The sequence below is a fragment of the Dryobates pubescens genome, chromosome 13 (assembly GCF_014839835.1).
Source record: "Dryobates pubescens isolate bDryPub1 chromosome 13, bDryPub1.pri, whole genome shotgun sequence".
Taxonomy (NCBI): Eukaryota; Metazoa; Chordata; class Aves; order Piciformes; family Picidae; genus Dryobates; species Dryobates pubescens.
In genome coordinates, this window is record NC_071624.1 from 22,794,739 (window position 1) to 22,818,033 (window position 23,295).

Here is a 23,295-nt window from a genome sequence, read left to right on the forward strand (position 1 = left end):
GGGAATATGCACAGCCCCAACCCCAGTGCACAGGAGAGCACAGGCTTGCAGTGCCAGCCACCTGAGGAGCTGATCTATGGCGCTGCTGTCACCCACGTCAGACAAGGCGCTGCTGCGCCTGGGCCAAGGAAGGGGCCAGCAAAGAGAGACTACTTGATAGCTGCTGTGCTGTGCTATGGCAATCTGATCAATTTCATGGACTGGTTCATTGTACCAGGTGAGAGCCTGCTGTTTAAAGCCTTCTAAAGGGAGAAAGGGAAAAGACATTCAAGCTCTGGGCAGATCTGTTGGCTCTGGAGTTGCAGGTGTTAGAAAACTTGGTTTAAAATGGTTAAAAGGTTGGTTAAAAATGGATTTTAAATTGGTTGAAAGGTGGGTTAAAAATGGGTTTAAAAATTGGTTTAAAGTGGTTAAAAGGTTGGTTTCAAATTGGTTTCAAAATGGTTAAAAGGTTGGTTAAAAATGGGTTTAAAAATGGTTAAAAGGTTGGTTAAAAATGGGTTTAAAAATGGTTAAAAGGTTGGTTAAAAATGGGTTTAAAAATGGTTAAAAGGTTGGTTAAAAATGGGGTTAAAAATGGGTTTAAAGATGGTTAAAAGGTTGGTTAAAAATGGGTTTAAAATTGGTTTAGAAATGGTTAAAAGGTTGGTTAAAAATGGGTTTAGAAATGGTTAAAAGGTTGGTTAAAAATGGGGTTTAAAATTGGTTTTAAAATTGGGTTAAAATGTTGGTTAGAAATGGGGTTTAAAAATTGGTTTTAAAATGGTTAAACTGTTGGTTAAAAATGGGGTTGAAATTGGTTTGAAGTGGTTAAAAGGTTGGTTAAAAATGGGTTTAAAAATTGGTTTACAAAGGGTTAAAAGGTTGGTTAAAAATGGGTCTAAAAGTGGTTTAGAAGTGGTAAAAAGGTTGGTTAAAAATGGGTTTAAAATGGGCTTAAAGATGGTTAAAAGTTTGGTTAAAAATGGGTTTAAAGATGGTTAAAAGTTTGGTTAAAAATGGGTTTAAAATGGGTTTAAAGATGGTTAAAAGGTTGGTTAAAATGGGTTTAAAATTGGTTTAGAAATGGTAAAAAGGGGGTTAAAAATTGGTTAAAAATGATTATAAGGTTGGTTAAAAATGGGTTTCAAATTGGTTTGAAAAATGTTAAAAGGTTGGTTAAAAATGGGTTTAAAATTGGTTTAAAAAGGGTTAAAAGGTTGGTTAAAAATGGGTTTAAAATAGGTTTAAAGATGGTTAAAAGGTTGGTTAAAAATGGGTTTAAAATAGGTTTAAAGATGGTTAAAAGGATGGTTAAAATGGGTTTAAAATTGGTTTAGAAATGATTAAAAGGGGGTTAAAAATTGGTTAAAAATGGGTTTAAAATTGGTTAAAAATGGTTGAAAGGTTGATTAAAAACGGGGTTAAAATTGGTTAAAATGGTTTAAAGGTTGGTTTAAAATTGGTTTAAAATTGGTTAACAATGGTTAAAAGGTTGGTTAAAATGGGTTTAAAAATTGGTTTAAAAATGGTTAAAAGGTTGGTTAAAAATGGGTTTAAAAATTGGTTTGAAGATGGTTAAAAGGTTGGTTAAAAATGGGGTTAAAATTAGTTTAAAAATGGTTAAAAGGTTGGTTAAAAATGGGGTTAAAAATGGTTAAAAGGTTGGCTAAAAATGGGTTTAAAATTGATTTACAAAGGGTTAGAAGGCTGGTTAAAAATTGTTTGAAAAGGGTTAAAAGGTTGGTTTCAAAATTAGTTTTTAAATGCTTTAAAGGTTGGTTAAAAATGCTTCAAAGGTTGGGTTAAAAATGGGTTAAAAAGGGTTAAAAGGTTGGTTTAAAAATGGATTAAAATTGTTAAAAGGTTGGGTTAAAAATGGGTTAAAAATGGTTAAAAGTTTGGGTTTAAACATAAGTTTAAAATGGTTAAAAGGTTGGTTTAAAATGGGTTTAAAAGGGTTAAAAGGTTGGGTTTAAACATGGGTTAAAAAGGGTTAAAAGGTTGGTTTTAAAATAGGTCAAAAAGGGTTAAAAGGTTGGGTTTAAACATGGGTTAAAAATGGTTAAAAGGTTGGTTTAAAATGGGTCAAAAATTGGTTAAAAGGTTGGTTTAAAATGGGTTAAAAAGTGGTTAAAAGGTTGGTTTAAAATGGGTTTAAAATGGGTTAAAAGGTTGGTTTAAAATGGGTTTAAAATGGGTTAAAAGGTTGGTTTAAAATGGGTTAAAAATGGGTTAAAAGGTTGGTTTAAAAATGGGTTAAAAGGTTGGTTTAAAATGGGTTAAAAAGGATTAAAAGGTTGGTTTAAAATGGGTTAAAAAGGGTTAAAAGGTTGGTTTAAAATGGGTTAAAAATGGGTTAAAAGGTTGGTTTAAAAATGGGTTAAAAGGTTGGTTTAAAATGGGTCAAAAAGGGTTAAAAGGTTGGTTTAAAATGAGTTAAAAGGTTGGTTTAAAATGGGTCAAAAATGGGTTAAAAGGTTGGTTTAAAATGGGTTTAAAATGGGTTAAAAGGTTGGTTTAAATGGGTTAAAAATGGGTTAAAAGGTTGGTTTAAAATGGGTTAAAAAGGATTAAAATGTTGGTTTAAAATGGGTTAAAAATGGGTTAAAAGGTTGGTTTAAAATGGGTTAAAAAGTGCTTAAAAGGTTGGTTTAAAATGGGTTTAAAATGGGTTAAAAGGTTGGTTTAAAATGGGTTTAAAATGGGTTAAAAGGTTGGTTTAAATGGGTTAAAAATGGGTTAAAAGGTTGGTTTAAAAATGGGTTAAAAGGTTGGTTTAAAATGGGTTAAAAAGGATTAAAATGTTGGTTTAAAATGGGTTAAAAATGGGTTAAAAGGTTGGTTTAAAATGGGTTAAAAAGTGCTTAAAAGGTTGGTTTAAAATGGGTTTAAAATGGGTTAAAAGGTTGGTTTAAAATGGGTTTAAAATGGGTTAAAAGGTTGGTTTAAAATGGGTTTAAAATGGGTTAAAAGGTTGGTTTAAAATGGGTGTTAAAATTGGTATTAAAAGGGTTGGTTCAGTAATTAGTTCAGCAATTAAACCTCTCCAATTGAGACCTTAATTGGCTTTGAATGGTGCCAGAGATTAGTGAGGAACTGGGGGGGGTTCTTTTCTGCCTGTGCAGTCAGGGGCTTTTTTCCACTCCTGAGCTATTTTGCACTAGCAAGGGAAACCTTTTCCCCCCTGCTTGCTTCAGGCAGGACTGAAGGGTGCTGGGCAAACTCATTTCAACCCTACTGTTACCTCTTGCTGAGGGAGCTGGGGCTGTTCAGCCTGGAGAAGACTCCAGGAGGGACCTTAGAGCTGTCTCCCAATGCCTGAAGGGAGCCTACAGGAAGGCTGCAGAGGGACTTTTGATAGGGATGTTTAGGGACAGGCCAAGGGGGAATGGTCTGAAGCTAAGGGAGAGCAGGGTTAGAATGGAGCTGAGGAAGAAAGTCTTCAGTATGAGGGTGGTGAGACTCTGGAATAGGTTGCCCAGAGAGGTTGTGGATTCCTCCTCCCTGGAGGTGTTCAAGGTCAGGCTGGATGAGGCCTTCAGCAACCAAATCTAGTTGCTGTGTCCAGTTCTGGGCTCCTCAGGTTAGGAAAGATGTTGAGGTGCTGGAAGGTGTCCAGAGAAGGGCAAGAAAGCTGGGGAGGGGTCTGGAGCACAGCCCTGTGAGGAGAGGCTGAGGGAGCTGGGGTTGCTTAGCCTGGAGAAGAGGAGGCTCAGGGGAGACCTTCTTGCTCTCTCCAACTCCCTGCAGGGAGGTTGTAGCCAGGTGGGGCTTGGTCTCTTCTCCCAGGCAAGCAGCACCAGAACAAGAGGACACAGTCTCAAGCTGTGCCAGGGGAGGTTCAGCCTGGATGTTAGGAAGAAGTTATTCCCAGCAAGAGAGATTTGACATTGGGATGTGCTGCCCAGGGAGGTGGTGGAGTCCCCATCCCTGGAGGTGTTCAAGAGGGGATTGGATGTGGCACTTGGTGCCATGGTTTAGTAGTCAGGAGGTGTTGGGTGACAGGTTGGACCTGCTGTCTGAGGTCTTTTCCAACCTTGTTGATTCTATGATTCTATTTTTTTTTTGGCTCCTGGCCATGCAAAGAGCTTAAGATTTTGAAGGCAGCCTATGAAAGGCTGCTTGTTAACATGCTCAGAGGGATGGGTTATTAAATGTGGAATTGATAATTACTCAAAGGGATTGTTTGCCACTACTTAGACCGTTCAGAAGGGTAAGGCATTGGGTCAGTGCCTTAAAAAACAGAGTGAGTAATCCTTGCCTGCTTGTAGACACACTCAGTGTCCTGGGGGTGAGGTAAGAATTCAAGAGCAGTGGTGGGGCTGGTCTCCAGCCCTTTGACGTATCAAACATCTGCTTTAATTACAGCCTGTGACTACACCACTTCTTCATACAATCAGAGAATTGTTTTGGTCAGAGAAGACCTCTAAGATCAAGCCCAACCATCGACCCAACACCACCATGGCCACTAAACCCTGTCCCCAAGTGCCACGGCCGCAGGTTTCTTGAACGCCTCCAGGGATGGGGACTCCGCCACCTCCCTGGGCAGCCTGCTCCAATCCCTGACCACTCCTGCAGCAAAGAAATTGTTCCCAATCTCCCCTGGCACAATTTCAGGGCCATTTCCTCTCATTCTCTCACCTGTTCCTAGGGAGAAGAGCCCAACCCCCACCTCACTCCAGCCTCCTTGCAGGGAGTTGAGCTCTCCCCTCAGCCTCTTCCTCCCTCAGCCTTTTCTCACCAGAGCTGTTCTCTCAACAAGTCTTTAGTTAGCTCTGTGGCCTCTTGGGCTATGATGGGGGCAGGGGAAACCTGACAGTTGTAGTTTACCCCCCAGCAATAAACTCTTCTAGAGCACAGCTGCATTGCAGAGCCCTCGGGGTCAGCCCTCTCGGGTTGGGCTGTCCATGTGTATGAACACTGTGCTAAGTAGAAGTTAACAGGGAAGTGAGGGGGAGGCTTGAGTAAAGTCAGCTGCTGGCAGTTATGAAGCTGTGGTTTCTGGGCAGTTTTGCTCACAGGCTTTGACAGAGTTTGCCTTCAGTAACCTCTTCTGCTTCGTGGTCTGCTGGAATTGAGTCTTCAAATGGTGATCAGACAGACTTTGCCCGCTCTGATCTCTCCCCAAGCTACTCAGAGCAAGGCTTTAACCCGTCTGTTCTCTCACCTCTCACCGAGCTCTTCAGATCTATGCTTTAACCCTTCTGATCTCTCACCAAGCTGTTCAGATCAGGGCTTTAGCCCTTCTGATCTCTCCCCAAGCTGTTCAGATCAGGGCTTTAGCCCTTCTGATCTCTCCCCAAGCTGTTCAGATCAAGGCTTTAACCCTTCTGATCTCTCCCCAAGCTGTTCAGATCAAGGCTTTAACCCTTCTGATCTCTCCCCAAGCTATGCAGATCAGGGCTTTAACCCTTCTGATCTCTCTCCAAGATGTTCAGATCAGGGCTTTAGCCCTTCTGATCTCTCACCAAGCTGTTCAGATCAAGGCTTTAACCCTTCTGATCTCTCCCCAAGCTATGCAGATCAGGGCTTTAACCCTTCTGATCTCTCTCCAAGCTGTTCAGATCAAGGCTTTAGCCCTTCTGATCTCTCACCAAGCTGTTCAGATCAAGGCTTTAACCCTTCTGATCTCTCACCCTGTTCCAAGCTGTTCAGATCAAGGCTTTAACCCGCTCTGATCTCTCACCAAGCTCTGCAGATCAAGGCTTTAACCCTTCTGATCTCTCCCCAAGCTGTTCAGATCAAGGCTTTAACCCTTCTGATCTCTCACCCTGTTCCAAGCTATTGAGATCAATGCTTTAACTGATCAGTTTATTGCAGTTGTGTGGAGAGGATAACACCTTAATGGTGCTCAGTGTGAAAGGTCAACTTGCTCCTTCAGGTCTCATATTAGCTGTGATTGTTCTAAATACTTGTGAGTCCCAAACTGAAGCTGCTGGCTTAACAGGGTTTGTGGGTGTTGGGAATCAGCTGCCTGAAAGAACCACAGCATGGTTTGGGTTGGAAGGGACCTTAAAGCTCATCCACTTCCAATCCCCCTGCCATGGGCAGGGACACCTCCCACTAGCCCAGGTTGCTCAAAGCCTCATGCAGCCTGGTCTTGAATGCTTCCAGGGATGAGGTCTGGGTTGGAAGGGACCTCCAAAGGTCATTCAGTCCAACTTCCCCACAGTCAGCAGGGGCATCCCCAACTAGATCAGGTTGCTCAGAGCCTTGTTGAGCCTCACCTGGAATATCTCCAGGGGCAGGGCCTCAACCACCTACCTGGGCAACCAGTTCCAGTGTTCCACCACCCTCATAGTAGAGAACTTCTTCCTGATACCCATTCTAAATCTGGTTTTCTCCACTTTGAAGCTGTTGCCCTGGTCCTGTCCCTGCAGGCCCTTGCAAACAGCCTCTCTCCATCCTTCAGGTACTGGAAGGTCTCTGTTAGTTCTCCCCAGAGCCTTCTCTTCTCCAGGCTGAACAGCCCCAGCTCCCTCAGCCTGTCCTTGTAGCAGAGCTGCTCCAACCCCCTGATCATTTTCATGGCCCTCCTTCGGAGCTGCTCCTTCAGGTCCATGTCCTTCTTATACTGAGGGCTCCAGACCTGCACAGAGTACTCCAGGTGAGGTCTCACCAGAGCAGAGCAAAGTGGCAGAATCTCCTCTCTGGATCTGCTGGCAATGCATCTTTACATGAAGCCTGGGATGTGATTTGCCTTCTGGGCAGCAAGCTCACACAGCCTGTAGTGTCATGATGAGGGAGAATGGCTTTGAGCTGAAAGAGGGGAGACTGAGACTGGAGACTAGGAGGCAATTCTGTACAGAAAGGCAAGGAATGAGCAGGGTACTCTGTCATTCCATGGTGTCTGTTGCAGGGATCCTGTTAGATGTGCAGAAATACTTTGAGCTCAGCGACGGGCATACAGGCCTGCTGCAAACAGGTAAGGAGAGCTCTTCAGTCCAGATGTCATTGCACCTGTCCCCAGAACACAGTCTGCTCACTTCATTGCATAGAATCATAGAATTGTCAGGCTTGGAAGGGACCTCAAGGATCAGCCAGTCCTAACCCCCCTGCCATGGGCAGGGGGGACACCTCACAGTGCAGCAGGTTGCTCACAGCCACATCCAGCCTGGCTGCAAACACCTCCAGGCAGGAGGCTTCCACCACCTCCCTGGGCAACCTGTGCCAGGCTCTCACCACCCTCACTGTTAAGAATTTCTTCCTCACATCCAATCTCAATCTCCCCATTTCTAGTCCTGCTCCATCCCCCCCAGCCCTATCCCTCCCTGACACCCTCAAAAGTCCCTCCCCAGCTTTCTTGGAGCCCCCTGCAGATCCTGGAAGGTCACAATGAGGTCACCTCAGAGCCTTCTCTTGTTCAGACTGAACAGCCCCAACTCCCTCAGTCTGTCCTCACAGCAGAGCAGCTCCAGCCCTCTGCTCCTCCTTGTGGCCCTTCTCTGGACACCTTCCAGCACCTCCAGAGCCTGCCTGGCACAGAGGCTCCAGAACTGGACCCAGAGCTCCACAGAGCTGCTTCTCCTAAGCATCCACCTACCTACTAGTCCCACAAACTCAGCCTGCCTTTATCCTCTGGTCCCAAAGAACCTGGGGGGAGGACTGTGTGCAAGGAAACCAACCTGACCGATGCTGGTTGTGCTCCTGCTTGGGTTTTGCAGTCTTCATCCTGTGTTACATGCTGGCTGCTCCCATCTTTGGCTACCTCGGCGACCGCTACAACAGGAAGATCATCCTTGCAGCTGGGATTTGCTTCTGGTCTGCTGTAACTTTGGGCAGCTCCTTCCTCACTGAACTGGTAGGTTGCTGGCTTTAGAGGCTGTTAGGAAAATAATCTGTGCTGGGCATCTTGCAGGATCACAGGATGGCAGGGCTTGGAAAAGACCCAAAGAGATCATCCAGTCCACCCCCCCTGCCAGAGCAGGACTACACAATCCAGCTCAGGTCGCACAGGAACACATCCAGACAGGGCTGGAAAGGCTCCAGAGAAGGAGACTCCACAACCTCTCTGGGCAGCCTGCTCCAGGGCTCTGTGACCCTCACAGTGAAGAAGTTCCTCCTTGTGTTGAGGTGTAACCTCCTGTGCTGCACCTTACATCCATTACTCCTTGTCCTATCCCAGGGAGCAAGTGAGCAGAGCCTGTCCCCTCCCTCCTGACCCCCAGATATTTGTAAACATTTATTAAATCCCCTCTCAGTCTTCTCTTTTCCAGGCTAAACAGCCCCAGGTCCCTCAGCCTTTCCTCACCAGGCAGTGCACCAGTCCCCTGATCATCCTGGTAGCCCTCTGCTGAACCCTCTCCAGGAGTTGATAAATTCCTTCCCTGAGCACATTAGGAAGGAATGGAATGGAATAGAATGGAATGGAATGGAATGGAATGGGATAGAATAGAATAGAATAGAATGGAATGGAATGGAATGGAATGGAATGGAATGGGATAGAATAGAATAGAATAGAATAGAATAGAATAGAATAGAATAGAATAGAATAGAATAGAATAGAATAGAATAGAATAGACCAGACCAGGTTGGAAAAGACCTTTAAGATCACAAAGTCCAACCTATCACCCAACACCATCTGATCAACTAAACCATGGATTGTTTTAGTATTAACAATCCTCTGCTCCTTTCTCCCTTCTTTTGTACAGGGGGATGGGGTTGGGGGACAGAGGGACCTTGCCAGGCTGGTCAGATGGGCAGAGGCCAACAGGATGGCATTCAACAAGTCCAAGTGCCAGGTGCTGCACTTTGGCCACAACAACCCCAGGCAGTGCTACAGGCTGGGGTCAGAGTGGCTGAGAGCAGCCAGACAGAAAGGGACCTGGGGGTAGTGGTTGATACTAAGCTGAACATGAGCCAGCAGTGTGCCCAGGTGGCCAAGAAGGCCAAGGGCATCCAGGCCTGCATCAGGAAGAGTGTGGCCAGCAGGAGCAGGGAAGTCATTGTGCCCTGTGCTCAGCACTGCTGAGGCCACACCTTGAGTCCTGTGTCCAGTTCTGGGCTCCTCAGTTCAAGAAGGACATTGAGAGACTTGAAGGTGTCCAGAGAAGGGCAACAAAGCTGGGGAGGGGTCTGGAGCACAGCCCTGTGAGGAGGGGCTGAGGGAGCTGGGGTTGCTTAGCCTGCAGAAGAGGAGGCTCAGGGGAGACCTTCTTGCTCTCTGCAACTCCCTGAAGGGAGGTTGTAGCCAGGAGGGATTTGGTGTCTTCTCTCGGGCAACCAGCCCCAGAACAAGAGGACACAGTCTCAAGCTGTGCCAGGGGAGGTTCAGCCTGGATGTTAGGAAGAAATTCTCCCCAGAAAGAGAGACTGGCCATGGGAATGTGCTGCCCAGGGAGGTGGTGGAGTCCCCATCCCTGGAGGTGTTTAGGAAGAGCCTGGATGTGGCACTTGGTGCCATGGTTTAGTTGTCAGGAGGTGTTGGGTGAGAGGTTGGACTTGATGATCCCTGAGGTCTTTTCCAACCTTACTGATTCTGTGATTTTATGATTCCATGAAAATGAAAGCTAGGATCTTCCCCTGGTCCTTGACCAGCCTGGGGGTTCTTGTGCTGGTTGTTAACTGTGAATCCCTGTGACTATTGTAGCTCCTGGATATTTGGCTCACATCCATTGCATGCCATTGTAGACTGTAGTTTTGCCTGCAGACACAGCTTTCATTTGCTTCCAGCAGGGCTGGGCTGGCAAAGTTGACACTGGGGGGGTGTTGGGGGGAGGGAAATTTCACCCCACCCCAGACTATAATCTGTCTTTTGCCTGCAGTACTCCTGGATATTCTTTCTTTCCCGAGGGCTGGTTGGCATTGGCACTGCCAGTTACTCCACAGTAGCACCCACCATGATTGCAGACCTCTTTGAGGAAGGACAGAGGACCACAATGTTGTCCATCTTCTACATCTTCATCCCCGTGGGCAGGTTGGTTTTCCTCCCCCACCTTTTGACACTCTGTCTGCCCAGGGCTGCAGTTCACAATGCAGAACCCCAGAATGCTCATGGGTGGCAGGAGAGAGAGAAACCTGGCAGTGGGAACCACACAGTGATGCACTCTGGCTGGGAGGCTGCTGCAGCCCTGTGGATTTGCTGCTCTTAGTAATCACAGCAATGTTCATGCACACCAAGCCTCATCTCCTCCCAGGCAGGAGTCAGGCTGCTGGTGGCTCCTTGTGTCACACACTCACAGAGTGTGAGGGGCTGGAAGGGAGCTCAAAAGCTCATCCAGTCCAACCCCCCTGCCAGAGCAGGGGCACCTAGAGCAGGGCACACAGGAACACATCCAGGTGGGGTTGGAATATCTCCAGAGAAGCAAGACTCCACAACCCCCCTGGGCAGCCTGCTCCAGGGCTCTGGCACCCTCCCAGGGAAATCATTCTTCCTCCTGTTTCCATGGCACTTCCTCTGCCTCAGCTTCCACCACTGCCCCTTGTGCTGACATTGGGCATCCCCCAGCAGAGCCTGGCTCCAGCCTCTGGGCACTCACCCTGCACAGCTTTAGCAACAGCAATGAGGTCACCCTCAGGCTCCTCCTCTCCAAGCTACAGAGCCCTCAGCTCCCTCAGGCTCTCCTCATCAGGAAGATCTTCCACTCCCTTCAACATCATTGTGGCTCTGTGCTGGACTCTTTCAAGCAGTTCCCTGAGGTCCTTCTTCAACTGAGGGGCCCAGAACTGGACACAAGATTCCAGAACACCCTGAGCCTTGTCTGGAAATGTTGAGGTGTATCTGCATTGGCTCTCACAAAAGGATTTGTCTCTTGCTTAGAATGTTTAACTAGAACTGGGTAAGCTTCAGAACAAGAGGACACAATCTCAAACTGTGCCAGGGGAAGTTTAGACTGGAAGTGAGGAGAAAGTTCTTCATAGAAAGTGTAATTGGCCATTGGGATGTGCTGCCCAGGGAGGTGGTGGAGTCCCCATCCCTGGAGGTGTTCAAGAGGGGATTGGTTGTGGCACTTGGTGCCATGGTTTAGTTGGTCAAGAAGTGTTGGGTGCCAGGTTGGACTTGATGATCCCTGAGGTCTTTTCCAACCTTATTGATTCTATGATTCTCTGACCATGAGGGTTGGTTTGGTTTAGCCATGGGGAGAAGTACCTGGGAGTGCTGGTGGACAACAAGTTCTGCATGGGTCAGCAATGTGCCCTGGGGGCCAAGAAGGTCAATGGAGTCCTGGGGGGCATTCAGAGGAGTGTGGCCAGCAGAGCCAGGGAGGTTCTCCTCCCCCTCTACTCTGCCCTGGTGAGACCACACCTGGAATATTGCGTCCAGCTCTGGGCTCCCCAGTTCAGGAGGGACAGGGATCTGCTGGAGAGAGTCCAAGGGAGGGCTGCAAGGATGCTGAAGGGACTGCAGCACTGCCTGGGGAGGAGAGGCTGAGAGCCCTGGGGGTGTTCAGTCTGGAGAATGGGATGGGATGGGATGGGATGGGATGGGATGGGATGGGATGGGATGGGATGGGATGGGATGGGATAGAATAGAATAGGGTAGGGTAGAATAGAATAGAATAGGGTAAGGTAGAATAGAATAGAATAGGGTAGAATAGAATAGAATAGAATAGAATAGAATAGAATAGAATAGAATAGAATAGAATAGAATAGAATAGAATAGAATAGAATAGAATAGAATAGGTTGGAAGAGACCTTCAAGATCATCCTTCTCTGTGTTCTCCTCAGCTGGGGTCCTTCCAGCCAGCATCAGTTCCTTGGTGCCTACTGATTATTCCTCTCTTTTGCTTGCAGTGGTCTTGGTTATGTCCTAGCAGCTGGCATGGCAGAGCTCACAGGTGACTGGCACTGGGCATTCAGGGTGAGTTACTCCCTTGCACTCCTGGGGCTGGGCCTGTCAGTGTAAAAGCAGAAGCAGCAGCGGGGTTTAGGTTGCTGGTGTTCCAAGAGGTGAGCAGTGGGAGGACTTCCTGCTCTCTGAGTAGTGTCAGGAGAACTCCTCCTGCAGGACAAGTGGAAGATTTGTGCCTAGCTTTTGCAGAACAAAAGCAGACACACGGGTGACACTGCAGCAGCCATGGCAGGGGCTGGTGTTCCTCCTGTCTGAGGGCACACTTGGAATGGTTGTCAGTGCCCCAGGACCTCCTCAACCAGAGGCAAGTGGGGGTTGAATGACTTGTCCTGGTTGCAGCAGTCTAATTCTTCAGGAGAATAAAGAGACTTTGTTTTCTGAGCTGCTGTTGGTCACAGCTGCTATTCCTTGAGGGTCTCAAGAGGAAGAAAAACCTCTTGTGTCTGCTCATGTCATCATGCTCCCTCTCCATGCTGAGCACCTGGGCTGTGGAGCTGCCTTGCCAGCCCCTCCTGACTTAGCTGTAAAATTAGCTGCCAGGTACAGGATGAGTGGGGGGAAAGTGTTTGCTGGAAGAGCAATCTGATGTCATTCAGAGGACACTGATGTCTGCAGCAGTGACTCTGCCATTTGTGGCCAAAGCCCTCTCAGAGCTTTCCTCCTCCAAAACCAGAGGGAACAATGATGTAGCTGTGTGGTGTGGAGGGAAGGGTTAATATCTTCCCCCCAGGGTCACCATAAGTCACCCAAGTGACTCTCATTTACTCATCTGACCTGCAACCAGCAAGTCAGGCACAGCAACCTCTTCATCAGAGATATTGGTGAGGGGGCAGAGTCTGCTCAGCAAGTTTGCTGATGACACCAAGCTGGGAGGCTTGGCTGAGACAGCTGAAGGCTGTGCAGCCATCCAGTCAGACCTGGACAGGCTGAGAGCTGGGCACAGAGGAACCAAATGAGGTTCATCAGGGACAAGTGCAGAGTCCTGCAGCTGGGCAGGAAGAATGAACTGCAGCAGCACAGGCTGGGAGGGGATCTGCTGGAGAGCAGCCCCAAGGAGAGGGATCTGGGAGTGCTGGTGGACAACAAGTTCTGCATGGGTCAGCAATGTGCCCTGGTGGCCAAGAAGGCCAAGGGGGTCCTGGGCTGCATTCAGAGGAGTGTGGCCAGCAGAGCCAGGGAGGTTCTCCTCGCCCTCTGCTCTGCCCTGGTGAGGCCACACCTGGAATATTGCAGCCAGTTCTGGGCTCCCCAGTTCAGAAGGGACAGGGATCTGCTGGAGAGAGCCCAAGGGAGGGCTCCAAGGATGCTGAAGGGACTGCAGCACTGCCTGGGGAGGAGAGGCTGAGAGCCCTGGGGCTGTTCAGTCTGGAGAAGAGAAGACAGAGAGGGGATCTGATCAATGTCTATCAATAGCTGAGGGCTGGGGGTCAGGAGGGAGGGGACAGGCTCTGCTCACTTGCTCCCTGGGATAGGACAAGGGCCAATGGATGGAAACTGCAGCCCAGGAGGTTCCACCTCACCATGAGGAGGAACTTCTTCCCTGTGAGGCTCCCAGAGCCCTGGAGCAGGCTGCCCAGAGAGGTTGTGGAGTCTCCTTCTCTGGAGCCTTTGCAGCCCCATCTGGATGTGTTCCTGTGTGACCTGTGCTGGATTCTCTGCTCCTGCTCTGGCAGGGGGGTTGGACTGGAAGATCTTCAGAGCTCCCTTCCAACCCCTACCATCCTGGCAGCCTGTGTCTGAGCAGCTCTGCAGGGCTCCCCTAGATTCCCAACACCGCTTTGAATTGCTGTGATTTTGGTTTCCACTAGAAGAATAAAAAAAGCGGGGGGGGAAGCTCTCCTTGATCTAACCAACCTTGTGTCTCCAGATAACTCCTTGCATGGGAGGTCTAGCACTGGTTCTTCTGATTCTCCTGGTCCCTCACAGGACCCAGAGAAGGACAGCATTCCACAGAGCACTCAGCATCTCCGGCACGATACGAGTGAAAGCCGAGAAGCCAGGAGAGCAGAGAGCTGCCAAGGCTACTTGGTGCCAAGATGTCCTAGCACTGGCCAAGAAGTAAGTGACTTCAGCACCAGGAGTTGCCTCCATTGAAGAATGACCACTCCATGATGAGAGAGATTGGCCATTGGGATGTGCTGCCCAGGGAGGTGGTGGAGTCCCCATCCCTAGAGGTGTTTAGGAAGAGCCTGGATGAGGCACTTGGTGCCAAGGTTTAGTTGATCAGATGGTGTTGGGTGAGAGGTTGGACTGGATGATCTCTGAGGTCTTTTCCAACCTGATTAATTCCCTTCCCTTCCCAAACCTTCCCTTCCCAAACCTTCCCAAACCTTCCCTTCCCCTCTCTTCCCCTCCCCCACAAATGAAAACCTTTCACAGCAGTGCTCCACAAGAGGTCAAAAAAAGGCCTTCCTGCTTCTCTCTTCCCCTTTTGAGGAGGGGGAAGGAGGCCCAGATATGACAGCAGTGTGCTCCTGTCCAAACCCTGCTCTGCTCCCCTCGTGTTTCAGGCAGGATGGGTGAAAGAGCACACTGCAGGTGCAGCTCTCCCTGGGATTCTTAGTGCCTGAGCAAGGCTGGGTCAGCATCTCAGGCAGTCTTCAGCTGGTATTTGTGAGCCTGCTCTGGCTCTGATACAAGAGGTCAGGTCTGTAGGAGCCCAGTGTGGTTCCTGAAGTAATTGTATGTGTGATTTGAGCAGCTGAGCTGATGGCTGGCAGATAGTCCTGGCATGGTAGGGGTTGGAAGGGACCTCTGAGAGCATCTGGTCCAATCCCTCTGCCCAAGCAGGGTCACAGGATGTCAGGGGTTGGAAGGGACCTCTGAGAGCATCTAGTCCAATGCCTCTGCCCAAGCAGGGTCCTGGGCTTCATCCAGAGGAGTGTGGCCAGCAGGGCAAGAGAGGGGATTCTGGCCCTTTCCTCTGCTCTGCTGAGACCCCACCTAGAACACTGCCTGCAGCTCTGGGGTTCTCAGCAAAAGAAGAACACAGAGCTGCTGGAGTGAGTCCAGAGGAGGCCACAAAGATGATGCAAAGTTTGGAGCACCTCTGCTATGAGGCCAGGCTGAGGGAGCTGGGGGTGCTCAGCCTGGAGAAGAGAGGGCTCCAGGGGAACCTCAGAGCTGAAGGGAGCCTGCAGGAAGGCTGCAGAGGGACTTTTCATCAAGGTGTTGAGGGACAGGGCAAGGGGGAATGGTTTGAAGCTGAGGCAGAGCAGGGTTAGACTGGAGTCAGTACCTTCAGTATGAAGGTGGTGAGGCTCTGGAACAGGTTGCCCAGAGAGGCTGTGGGTGCTCCCTCCCTGGAGGGGTTCAAGGCCAGATTAAATGGGCAACAAAGCCTAGTGGAGATGTGTTCCTGCCCATGGAGGGGAGCCTGAGGTGGATGGTCTCTGAGGTCCCTTCCAGCCTGAGCCATTGTGTGGTACTGCAGGAGCCTTTGCCTTTCCCCTCACACCCTGCTCTTCCCAGTGTCTCTCATTTCTTTCTCTTCCAGCTGGAGTTTTGTCTGGTCCTCACTGGGTCTGACTGCCATGGCCTTTGTTACTGGAGCCCTGGGAATGTGGGTACCACTGTTTCTTTACAGGGCTCAGGTTGTCCAGGGCCTTGTATCACCATGCCTCCAAGAGACATGCAATTCATCTAACAGGTGAGGTGCACAGGAGTCTGGAAGCACACCTGGAAACACTGCAGGGTGCCAAGGCACAGTTTGTTTCCAAAGGGGAATATTGCAGCCAGTTCTGGGCTCCCCAGTTCAGGAGGGACAGGGATCTGCTGGAGAGAGTCTAAGGGAGGGCTGCAAGGATGCTGAAGGGACTGCAGCACTGCCTGGGGAGGAGAGGCTGAGAGCCCTGGGGCTGTTCAGGCTGGAGAGGAGAAGCCTGAGAGGGATCTGATCAATATCTATCAATATCTGAGGGCTGAGTGTCAGGAAGGAAGGGACAGGGAGTCCAGGGGAGGCTGCAAAGCTGCTGAGGGACCTGGAGCAGGTCTGAGAGGGGATTTAATAAATGTCTATCAATATCTGAGGGCTGAGGGTCAAGAGGGAGGGGACAGGCTCTGCTCAGCTCCACCCTGGGATAGGATGAGAAGGAATGAATATACTCCAGCACAGGAGACTCCACCTCAACAGGAGGAGAAAGTTCTCTGCTGTGAGGGTGCCAGAGCCCTGGAGCAGGCTGCCCAGAGAGGCTGTGGAGTCTCCTCTGGAGAGATTCCAAACCCATCTGAGTCCTCTTTGAGCTTGGCTGCACACCACCTGCTGTAGAGCCTCAGTGGCAGAGGGATAGCTTAGAATCATAGAATCAATAAGATTGGAAAAGACCTCAGAGATCATCAAGTCCAACCTGTCACCCAGCACCTCCTGACAACTAAACCATGGCTCCAAGTGCCACATCCAATCCCCTCTTGAACACCTCCAGGGATGGGGACTCCACCACCTCCCTGGGCAGCACATCCCAAGGGCCAATCTCCCTTGCTGGGAAGAATTTCTTCCTCACCTGCAGCCTGAACCTACCCTGGCACAGCTTGAGACTGTGTCCTCTTGTTCTGGTGCTGCTTGCTAGAGAGAAGAGACCAACCCCCACCTGGCTACAACCTCCCTTCAGGCAGTTGGAGAGAGCAAGAAGGTCTCCCCTGAGCCTCCTCTTCTGCAGGCTAAGCAACCCCAGGTCCCTCAGCCTCTCCTCACAGGGCTGTGCTCCAGACCCCTCCCCAGCTTTGTTGCCCTTCTCTGGACACCTTCAAGTCTCTCAGTGTCCTTCTTAAGTCCAGAACTGGACACAGCCTCAAGTGAGGCTTGGGATTAAACACATTTAGAGGGAGCTGGGAGGGTTAGCTCAAGTCAGTTCCTCATTAGAGATTCCTCTGAAACTAAAGGTGTTGGCTAATGCTCATTTTTTCTTTTCCTTGTGCTCAACTGAATCCTTTGCTCTGTCACCAGCCTAATATTTGGAGGCATCACCATTGGGACAGGTATCTTGGGAGTCATTGCTGGGGCAGAAGCTGCCAGGAGATTAAGAAAGGTCAACAACAAGGCTGATCCTCTGATCTGTGCTGCAAGCATGTTCATTTCTGCTCTGTGCCTCTACATAGCCCTGATGGTGGCCCAGACAAGCATCCTGTCCACGTTTGTAAGTGCCAACGAATGTCTGCTGGGGAGGCAGGGAAGGGGGAGGAGAAAGGTGGCTTTGTGGAATTCTCTGCCATCTCCTGGACCACTAAGGGCTTGCAGTGGCTTGGAATGGGCTGGTCTGCAAGCCAAGCACTGAGCATGCTGCTGCCCCCCATCCACCTTCCCTGCTGCCCCCATCCACCTTCCCTGCTGCCCCCCATCCACCTTCCCTGCTGCCCCCCATCCACCTTCCCTGCTTCCCCCATCCACCTTCCCTGCTTCCCCCATCCACCTTCCCTGCTGCCCCCCATCCACCTTCCCTGCTTCCCCCCATCCACCTTCCCTGCTTCCCCCCATCCACCCACCCTGCTGCCCCCCATCCACCTTCCCTGCTTCCCCCATCCACCTTCCCTGCTTCCCCCCATCCACCTTCCCTGCTGCCCCCCATCCACCTTCCCTGCTTCCCCCCATCCACCTTCCCTGCTTCCCCCCATCCACCCACCCTGCTGCCCCCCATCCACCTTCCCTGCTTCCCCCCATCCACCTTCCCTGCTTCCCCCCATCCACCTTCCCTGCTTCCCCCCATCCACCTTCCCTGCTTCCCCCCCATCCACCTTCCCTGCTGCCCCCCATCCACCTTCCCTGCTGCCCCCCATCCACCTTCCCTGCTTCATTCCCCCCCCCCAATCTTTCATGCTGCAATGAGTGTCAGTAAGCACAGAGAGAGATGTTTCATCCCTAAGTAGCTGTGTGTGGATTAGAACAGCCTGCCTTCATCTCCATCTGGTTGGAGAGCAGCCAGGCAGGAAGGAACCTGTGGGTAGTGGTTGACAGCAGCTGAACATGAGCCAGCAGTGTGCCCAGGCAGCCAAGAAGGCCAATGGCATCCTGGCCTGCAGCAGGAAGAGTGTGGCCAGCAGGAGCAGGGAAGTCCTTGTGCCCTGTGCTCAGCACTGCTGAGGCCACACCTGGAGTCCTGTGTCCAGTTCTGGGCTCCTCAGTTCAAGAAGGACATTGAGAGACTTGAAGGTGTCCAGAGAAGGGCAAGAAAGCTGGGGAGGGGTCTGGAGCACAGCCCTGTGAGGAGAGGCTGAGGGAGCTGGGGTTGCTTAGCCTGCAGAAGAGGAGGCTCAGGGGAGACCTTCTTGCTCTCTGCAACTCCCTGAAGGGAGGTTGTAGCCAGGTGGGGGTTGGTCTCTTCTGCCAGGCACCCAGCACCAGAACAAGAGGACACAGTCTCAAGCTGTGCCAGGGGAGGTTTAGGCTGGAGGTGAGGAGAAATTTCTTTCCAGAGAGAGTTGTTAGCCATTGGGATGTGCTGCCCAGGGAGGTGGTGGAGTCCCCATCCCTGGAGGTGTTCCAGAGGGGCTTGGATGTGGCACTTGGAGCCATGGTTTAGTTGTCAGGAGGTGTTGGGTGACAGCTTGGACTTGATGATCTCTGAGGTCTCTTCCAACCTCACTGATTCTATGCTTGCAGGGTGAGGAAGGTTGGGGCAGTGGCCTCTAGTCTCTGCTTGCTTCTCTTTTGCAGATCTTTCTTGCATTTGGGGAGCTGTTTTTATCTGTCAACTGGGCTGTTGTGACAGACATCCTGCTGGTAAGTGCTTGGGATCTATGTTTCCTCATTTGGGGGGGGTCAGCTTTGTGTTTTCAACATAATATTGTTGAGAAGCTGTGTCTTGGTGGCCAGAAGGATCTTCAGCTTCTAGAAGCTTACTAAGAATGGCCCTCTTGGCACCCTGCTAATGGCAGGGATGAAACTGGGTGCCAGAGCTCACTGCTGTGTGAGGCTGCCTCTGACAATGAAATAACAGAGATAATATGTACATAAAATAGTGCCAGGCACTCCTGTAACACAGGAGGTCCTCCTCCCTCTCCACTCTGCTCTGGTCAGGCCACAGCTGCACTACTGGAGCCAGTTCTGGGCTCCCCAGTTGAGGAGGGACAGGGATCTGCTGGGGTGAGTCCAAGGGAGGGCAGCAAAGATGCTGAAGGGACTGCAGCACTGCCTGGGGAGGAGAGGCTGAGAGCCCTGGGGCTGTTCAATTTGGAGAGGAGAAGACTGAGAGGGATCTGATCAATGCCTATCAGTATCTGAGGGCTGGGGGGCAGGAAGGAAGGGACAGGGAGTCCAGGGGAGGCTGCAATGCTGCTGAGGGACCTGGAGCAGCTCTGTGAGGAGCAAAAGTCTGGGGATGTTGAGGCTGGAGAAGAGCAGCCCCAGAGGGGGCTCTGAGCAGTGCTCAGCAAGAGCTAAAGGAGCTGTGGGGGGCAAGAGGCTGGGGCCAGACGCTTGTCAGTGGTGCCCAGGGACAGGCCAAGGGGCAAGGGGCCAAACTCTGGAGCCCAGGATGTTCCATCTGAATGTCAGGGGAAACTTTGTTGTTGTGAGGGTGCTGGAGCCCTGGAGCAGGCTGCCCAGAGAGGTTGTGGAGTGTCCTTGTGTGGAGAGCTTCCAAACCCAGCTGGCTGTTGTGATCCTGGGCAAGCTGCTGTGGGTGCCCTGCTTTAGCAGGGGGGGTTGGACTTGAGTGAGCTGCAGAGGTCCCTTCCAGCCCCACCATGCTGGGACTCTGTGAAAAATGAACATATTCCTCTCCCCAGGATGTTGTACAAGTAGCTGCCCACTGATGAGGCTCCTCTGATGACACCCAGGCTCTCCTGGGCTGTGTTCTGTTTCAGTATGTTGTGACACCGCGGCGACAGTCAACAGCCATTGCCCTGCAGATCCTGGTGAGCCACCTGCTGGGAGATGCAGGCAGCCCCTACCTCATCGGGACTGTAAGTGGCTGCTCTGCTGGGTGAGCTTCTGTAGGGGGAGGGACACACACCCGGGCAGGCAGGCAGACACTCACCCCGGACAGACAGACACTCACTCACCCCAAATAGACAGACAGACAGACACTCACCCCAAATAGACAGGCAGACAGACACTCACTCACCCCAAATAGACAGGCAGACAGACACTCACTCACCCCAGGCAGACAGACACTCACTCACCCCAAATAGACAGGCAGACAGACACTCACTCACCCCAAATAGACAGGCAGACAGACACTCACTCACCCCAAATAGACAGGCAGACAGACACTCACTCACCCCGGGCAGGCAGACAGACACTGACTCACCCCGGGCAGGCAGACAGACACTGACTCACCCCAGATGGACAGACAGACACTCACTCACCCCAAATAGACAGACAGACAGACACTCACTCACCCTGGACAGACAGACAGACTCACATTCACTCACCCTGGACAGATGGACAGACACTCACCCTGGACAGACAGACTCACACTCACTCACCCTGGACACATGGACAGACACTCACCCTGGACAGACAGACTCACACTCACTCACGCTGGACAGATGGACACACAGACACTCACCCACTCCAGACAGACAGACACCCCCTCACCCCAGACAGACAGACAGACTCCCTCTGGTCACTCACAGGATTGCAAACATTTCCTGGCCCCATAGCAGGAACTCCTCAGGTCCATGGCATTGGCCCTGGACTGCAGAGAGGGTTTTCTATGCATCTTTGAATCCCAGCTCTCTCCAACTCCCTGAAGGGAGGTTGGAGCCAGGTGGGGGTTGGGCTCTTCTCCCAGGCACCCAGCACCAGAAGAGGACACAGTCTCAAGCTGTGCCAGGGGAGGTTTAGGCTGGAGGTGAGGAGAAAGTTCTTCACTGAGAGAGAGATTGGCCCTTGGAATGTGCTGCCCAGGGAGGTGGTGGAGTCCCTGTCTCTGGAGGTGTTCAAGAAGAGCCTGGATGGGGTGCTGGGTGCCATGGTTTAGTTGATCAGATGGTGCTGGGTGATAGGTTGGACTTGATGATCTCGAAGGTCTCTTCCAACCTGGTTAATTCTACTCTATTCTATTCTATTCTATTCTATCCTATCCTATCCTATCCTATCCTATCCTATCCTATCCTATGCTATCCTATTCTATCCCATTCCATTCCATTCCCTTCCATTCCACCTCAGTCTCTTCCTGGACTGTCACTGAGCCTTGCCCACCTCTCTGTTCTCAGGGGTTTGCTCTGGGTCTTTGGCTTGCAGGTGCCCCTCAGGGTGGCTTTATTGCTCCTTGGAATGCTCCCTTTTGCAGTCCTGGCTGGAATTTGATCCTATGACTCTTTTAAAGTGAGGTCTGCTTGAGCAAGGTGATCACTAGATGACGCCTAGAGAGGATGAGGATGGTAGCCCAGCTTCATGCCTGCTTCCTTCCCTCCCTAGATCTCCAGCGCCATCCAGGCCAGGCACGCTCCCTCGGTCCAGTGGAGCTTCTGGAGCATGCAGTACAGCTTCATCCTCTGTGCTTTCCTGGGGGTCTGTGGAGGAGGTTTCTTCTTCCTGACATCTTTCTACATCGAGGAAGATCGTAAAGAAGCAGAGAGACTTTGAGGCTCCTCTGTATCCTAAGGACATTGTAAACCTCTCCTGTTTAAACCAGCCCTGCCCTCAGCTCTGTGAAGGTAAAACACAGAGGGCTGCCCCCTCTCCCCACCTTCCCCACCCCCAACCACCACCCCCCTGGTGTCTGTAAAAACATAAAGTCTCAGATCAAACAAACCTCCTGCACTGAGAGAAAGAGACCACAGAAGGCACAAGGATCAGGGGACTGCTGTTAGGGACACCTTCAAGTGCATGTAGCACAGGGGCAAGGGTTTGAAACCAGAGCAGGGTAGGTTTAGGTTGGGCATTAGGAAGAGATTCTTTACTCTGAGGGTGGTGAGACACTGGAACAGGTTGGCCAGAGAAGTTGTGGATGCCTCATCCCTGGAGGTTCTTAAGGCCAGGCTGGATGAGCCTTTGAGCAACCTGAGGTGTCCCTGCCCATGGCAGGGGGGTTGGAACTGGATGATCTATAAGGTCTCTTCCAACATTTTATGACTGGCATCAGGCTGTTCAGTCTGGAGAACAGCAGGCTCTGAGGAGACCTAATTGTGGCCTTCCAGGATCTGCAGGGGGCTCCAGGAAAGCTGGGGAGGGACTTTTGAGGGTGTCAGGGAGGGATAGGACTGGGGGGGGATGGAGCAAAACTAGAAGTGGGGAGATTGAGATTGGCTGTGAGGAAGAAGTTGTTCCCCAGGAGGGTGGTGAGAGCCTGGCACAGGTTGCCCAGGGAGGTGGTGGAAGCCTCCTGCCTGGAGGTGTTTGCAGCCAGGCTGTGAGCAACCTGCTGTAGTGTGAGGTGTCCCTGGCCATGGCAGGGGGGTTGGAGCTGGCTGAGCCTTGAGCTCCCTTCTAACCCTGACAATTCTATGATTCTATGATCAGCCTGAGATAGTCATGAGTGAGGTTTGGGGGTGGAGGAGGTGCCTCAGCTGAGGACTAATAAAGGAGATCTTTGGTAAAATGCCATAGCTACAGCACCAGCATCTTTGCCTTGCCATGAGGGCTGTGCTAACAAGTCCTTCCCACCTCAGCCCACTGCCCCATGATGCCCACCTTTGGCCTGGGGGGCTGCAGGAGCCTCCGTGGTAGTCAGTGCCCTGGGTGAGCAATGGGGCTTGGGGACCATGCTGCTCCCTGAGCCTCCAGCCAAGGGGGAGGAGGGAAAATGCCATGGAGACCTTGGGCAGAGGAAGGCCAGAAGATGTCATCCTCTGCCACACAGAAGACAGGGCAACCCCAAAGAGGAAGCAGAGAGCAGGAGCTGCAGCTCCCAGAGTGTGTTTGAGGTGGAAAACAATATTTTGTGTTGGAAAGGGTGAGGTCATCAAGGCCTGGCAAGGGTGTGAAGCAATCCATTTCTGCTCTCTCTGAGGCTCCAGCCCTGATCCCCTCCCCCTTTCAAGATGTGCCCCATGACTGACAGCAAAACCTTGCTCTGCCCTTAAAGGAAGGCTAAGAAAAACAAACCACCACGCCTAAGGTCTTTAATTCCCCTCTCCCAGAGCTGCCTTGGCTTTCTCCTCAGGTGGCAGAGCTCTCTCCCAGGTTCTCCCCAGGGAAAGAGGTAGGAGGCAGTGCCTTCTCCTGAGTGTGCTTCCAGGGGACTGGGGCAAAGCCCTGGTCAGAAGCTTGGGATAAATGCCTCTGCCTTGGTGGGTTTGAGTCTAAGGTGCTGATTGTGAGCACTCAGCATGAGCACAGGATGGCTCCAGCTCTGCCTGGGGTCCGGCTGGAGAGGTGGTCTCACTGTTATGATGACAAAGAACTGTCCAGCTGCCCACCCTGTGTCTGTCCATGCAGTTTCTGGAAGGAACATGGCAACCATTGCACCACCTCCACTTACAGAAGAGGTACAAGAGAAGAAGCTTTCCTTCCCCTGTGGATGTTTTCCCTGTCTCTGGTGCGTCAGGGTTGGCAATCCACGGCTGTCTCTGCTGCCAGACCTTCTTGTGGCTGCCATCCTCTCCCCCTCAGCTGCTGCACACACAGCTGGGGCTGGCAG

General features: G+C 51.0%; 1 protein-coding gene across 1 annotated transcript; it reads left to right on the top strand.

Moving 5' to 3' along the window:
- The first annotated feature begins 6 nt into the window (after positions 1–6).
- On the top strand, positions 7–21,299 carry LOC104300257 (SPNS lysolipid transporter 3, sphingosine-1-phosphate (putative)). Its single transcript, XM_054166977.1, has 11 exons — positions 7–217; positions 6,842–6,907; positions 7,647–7,783; positions 9,747–9,898; positions 11,716–11,782; positions 13,641–13,831; positions 15,270–15,422; positions 16,716–16,905; positions 18,420–18,485; positions 19,571–19,669; positions 21,132–21,299. Exons 1-11 carry the CDS (start codon positions 7–9, stop codon positions 21,297–21,299), a joined length of 1,500 nt encoding a protein of 499 aa, XP_054022952.1.
- Positions 21,300–23,295: the final 1,996 nt, after the last annotated feature.

Excerpts from the sequence above, each read along its gene's own strand:
- LOC104300257 (XM_054166977.1), top strand. The coding sequence starts at position 7 with ATGCACAGCCCCAACCCCAGTGCACAGGAGAGCACAGGCTTGCAGTGC. Across the intron at positions 13,832-15,269 it reads GTCCTAGCACTGGCCAAGAA|CTGGAGTTTTGTCTGGTCCT; the intron begins GTAAGTGACTTC and ends TTTCTCTTCCAG. Across the intron at positions 18,486-19,570 it reads TTGTGACAGACATCCTGCTG|TATGTTGTGACACCGCGGCG; the intron begins GTAAGTGCTTGG and ends GTTCTGTTTCAG.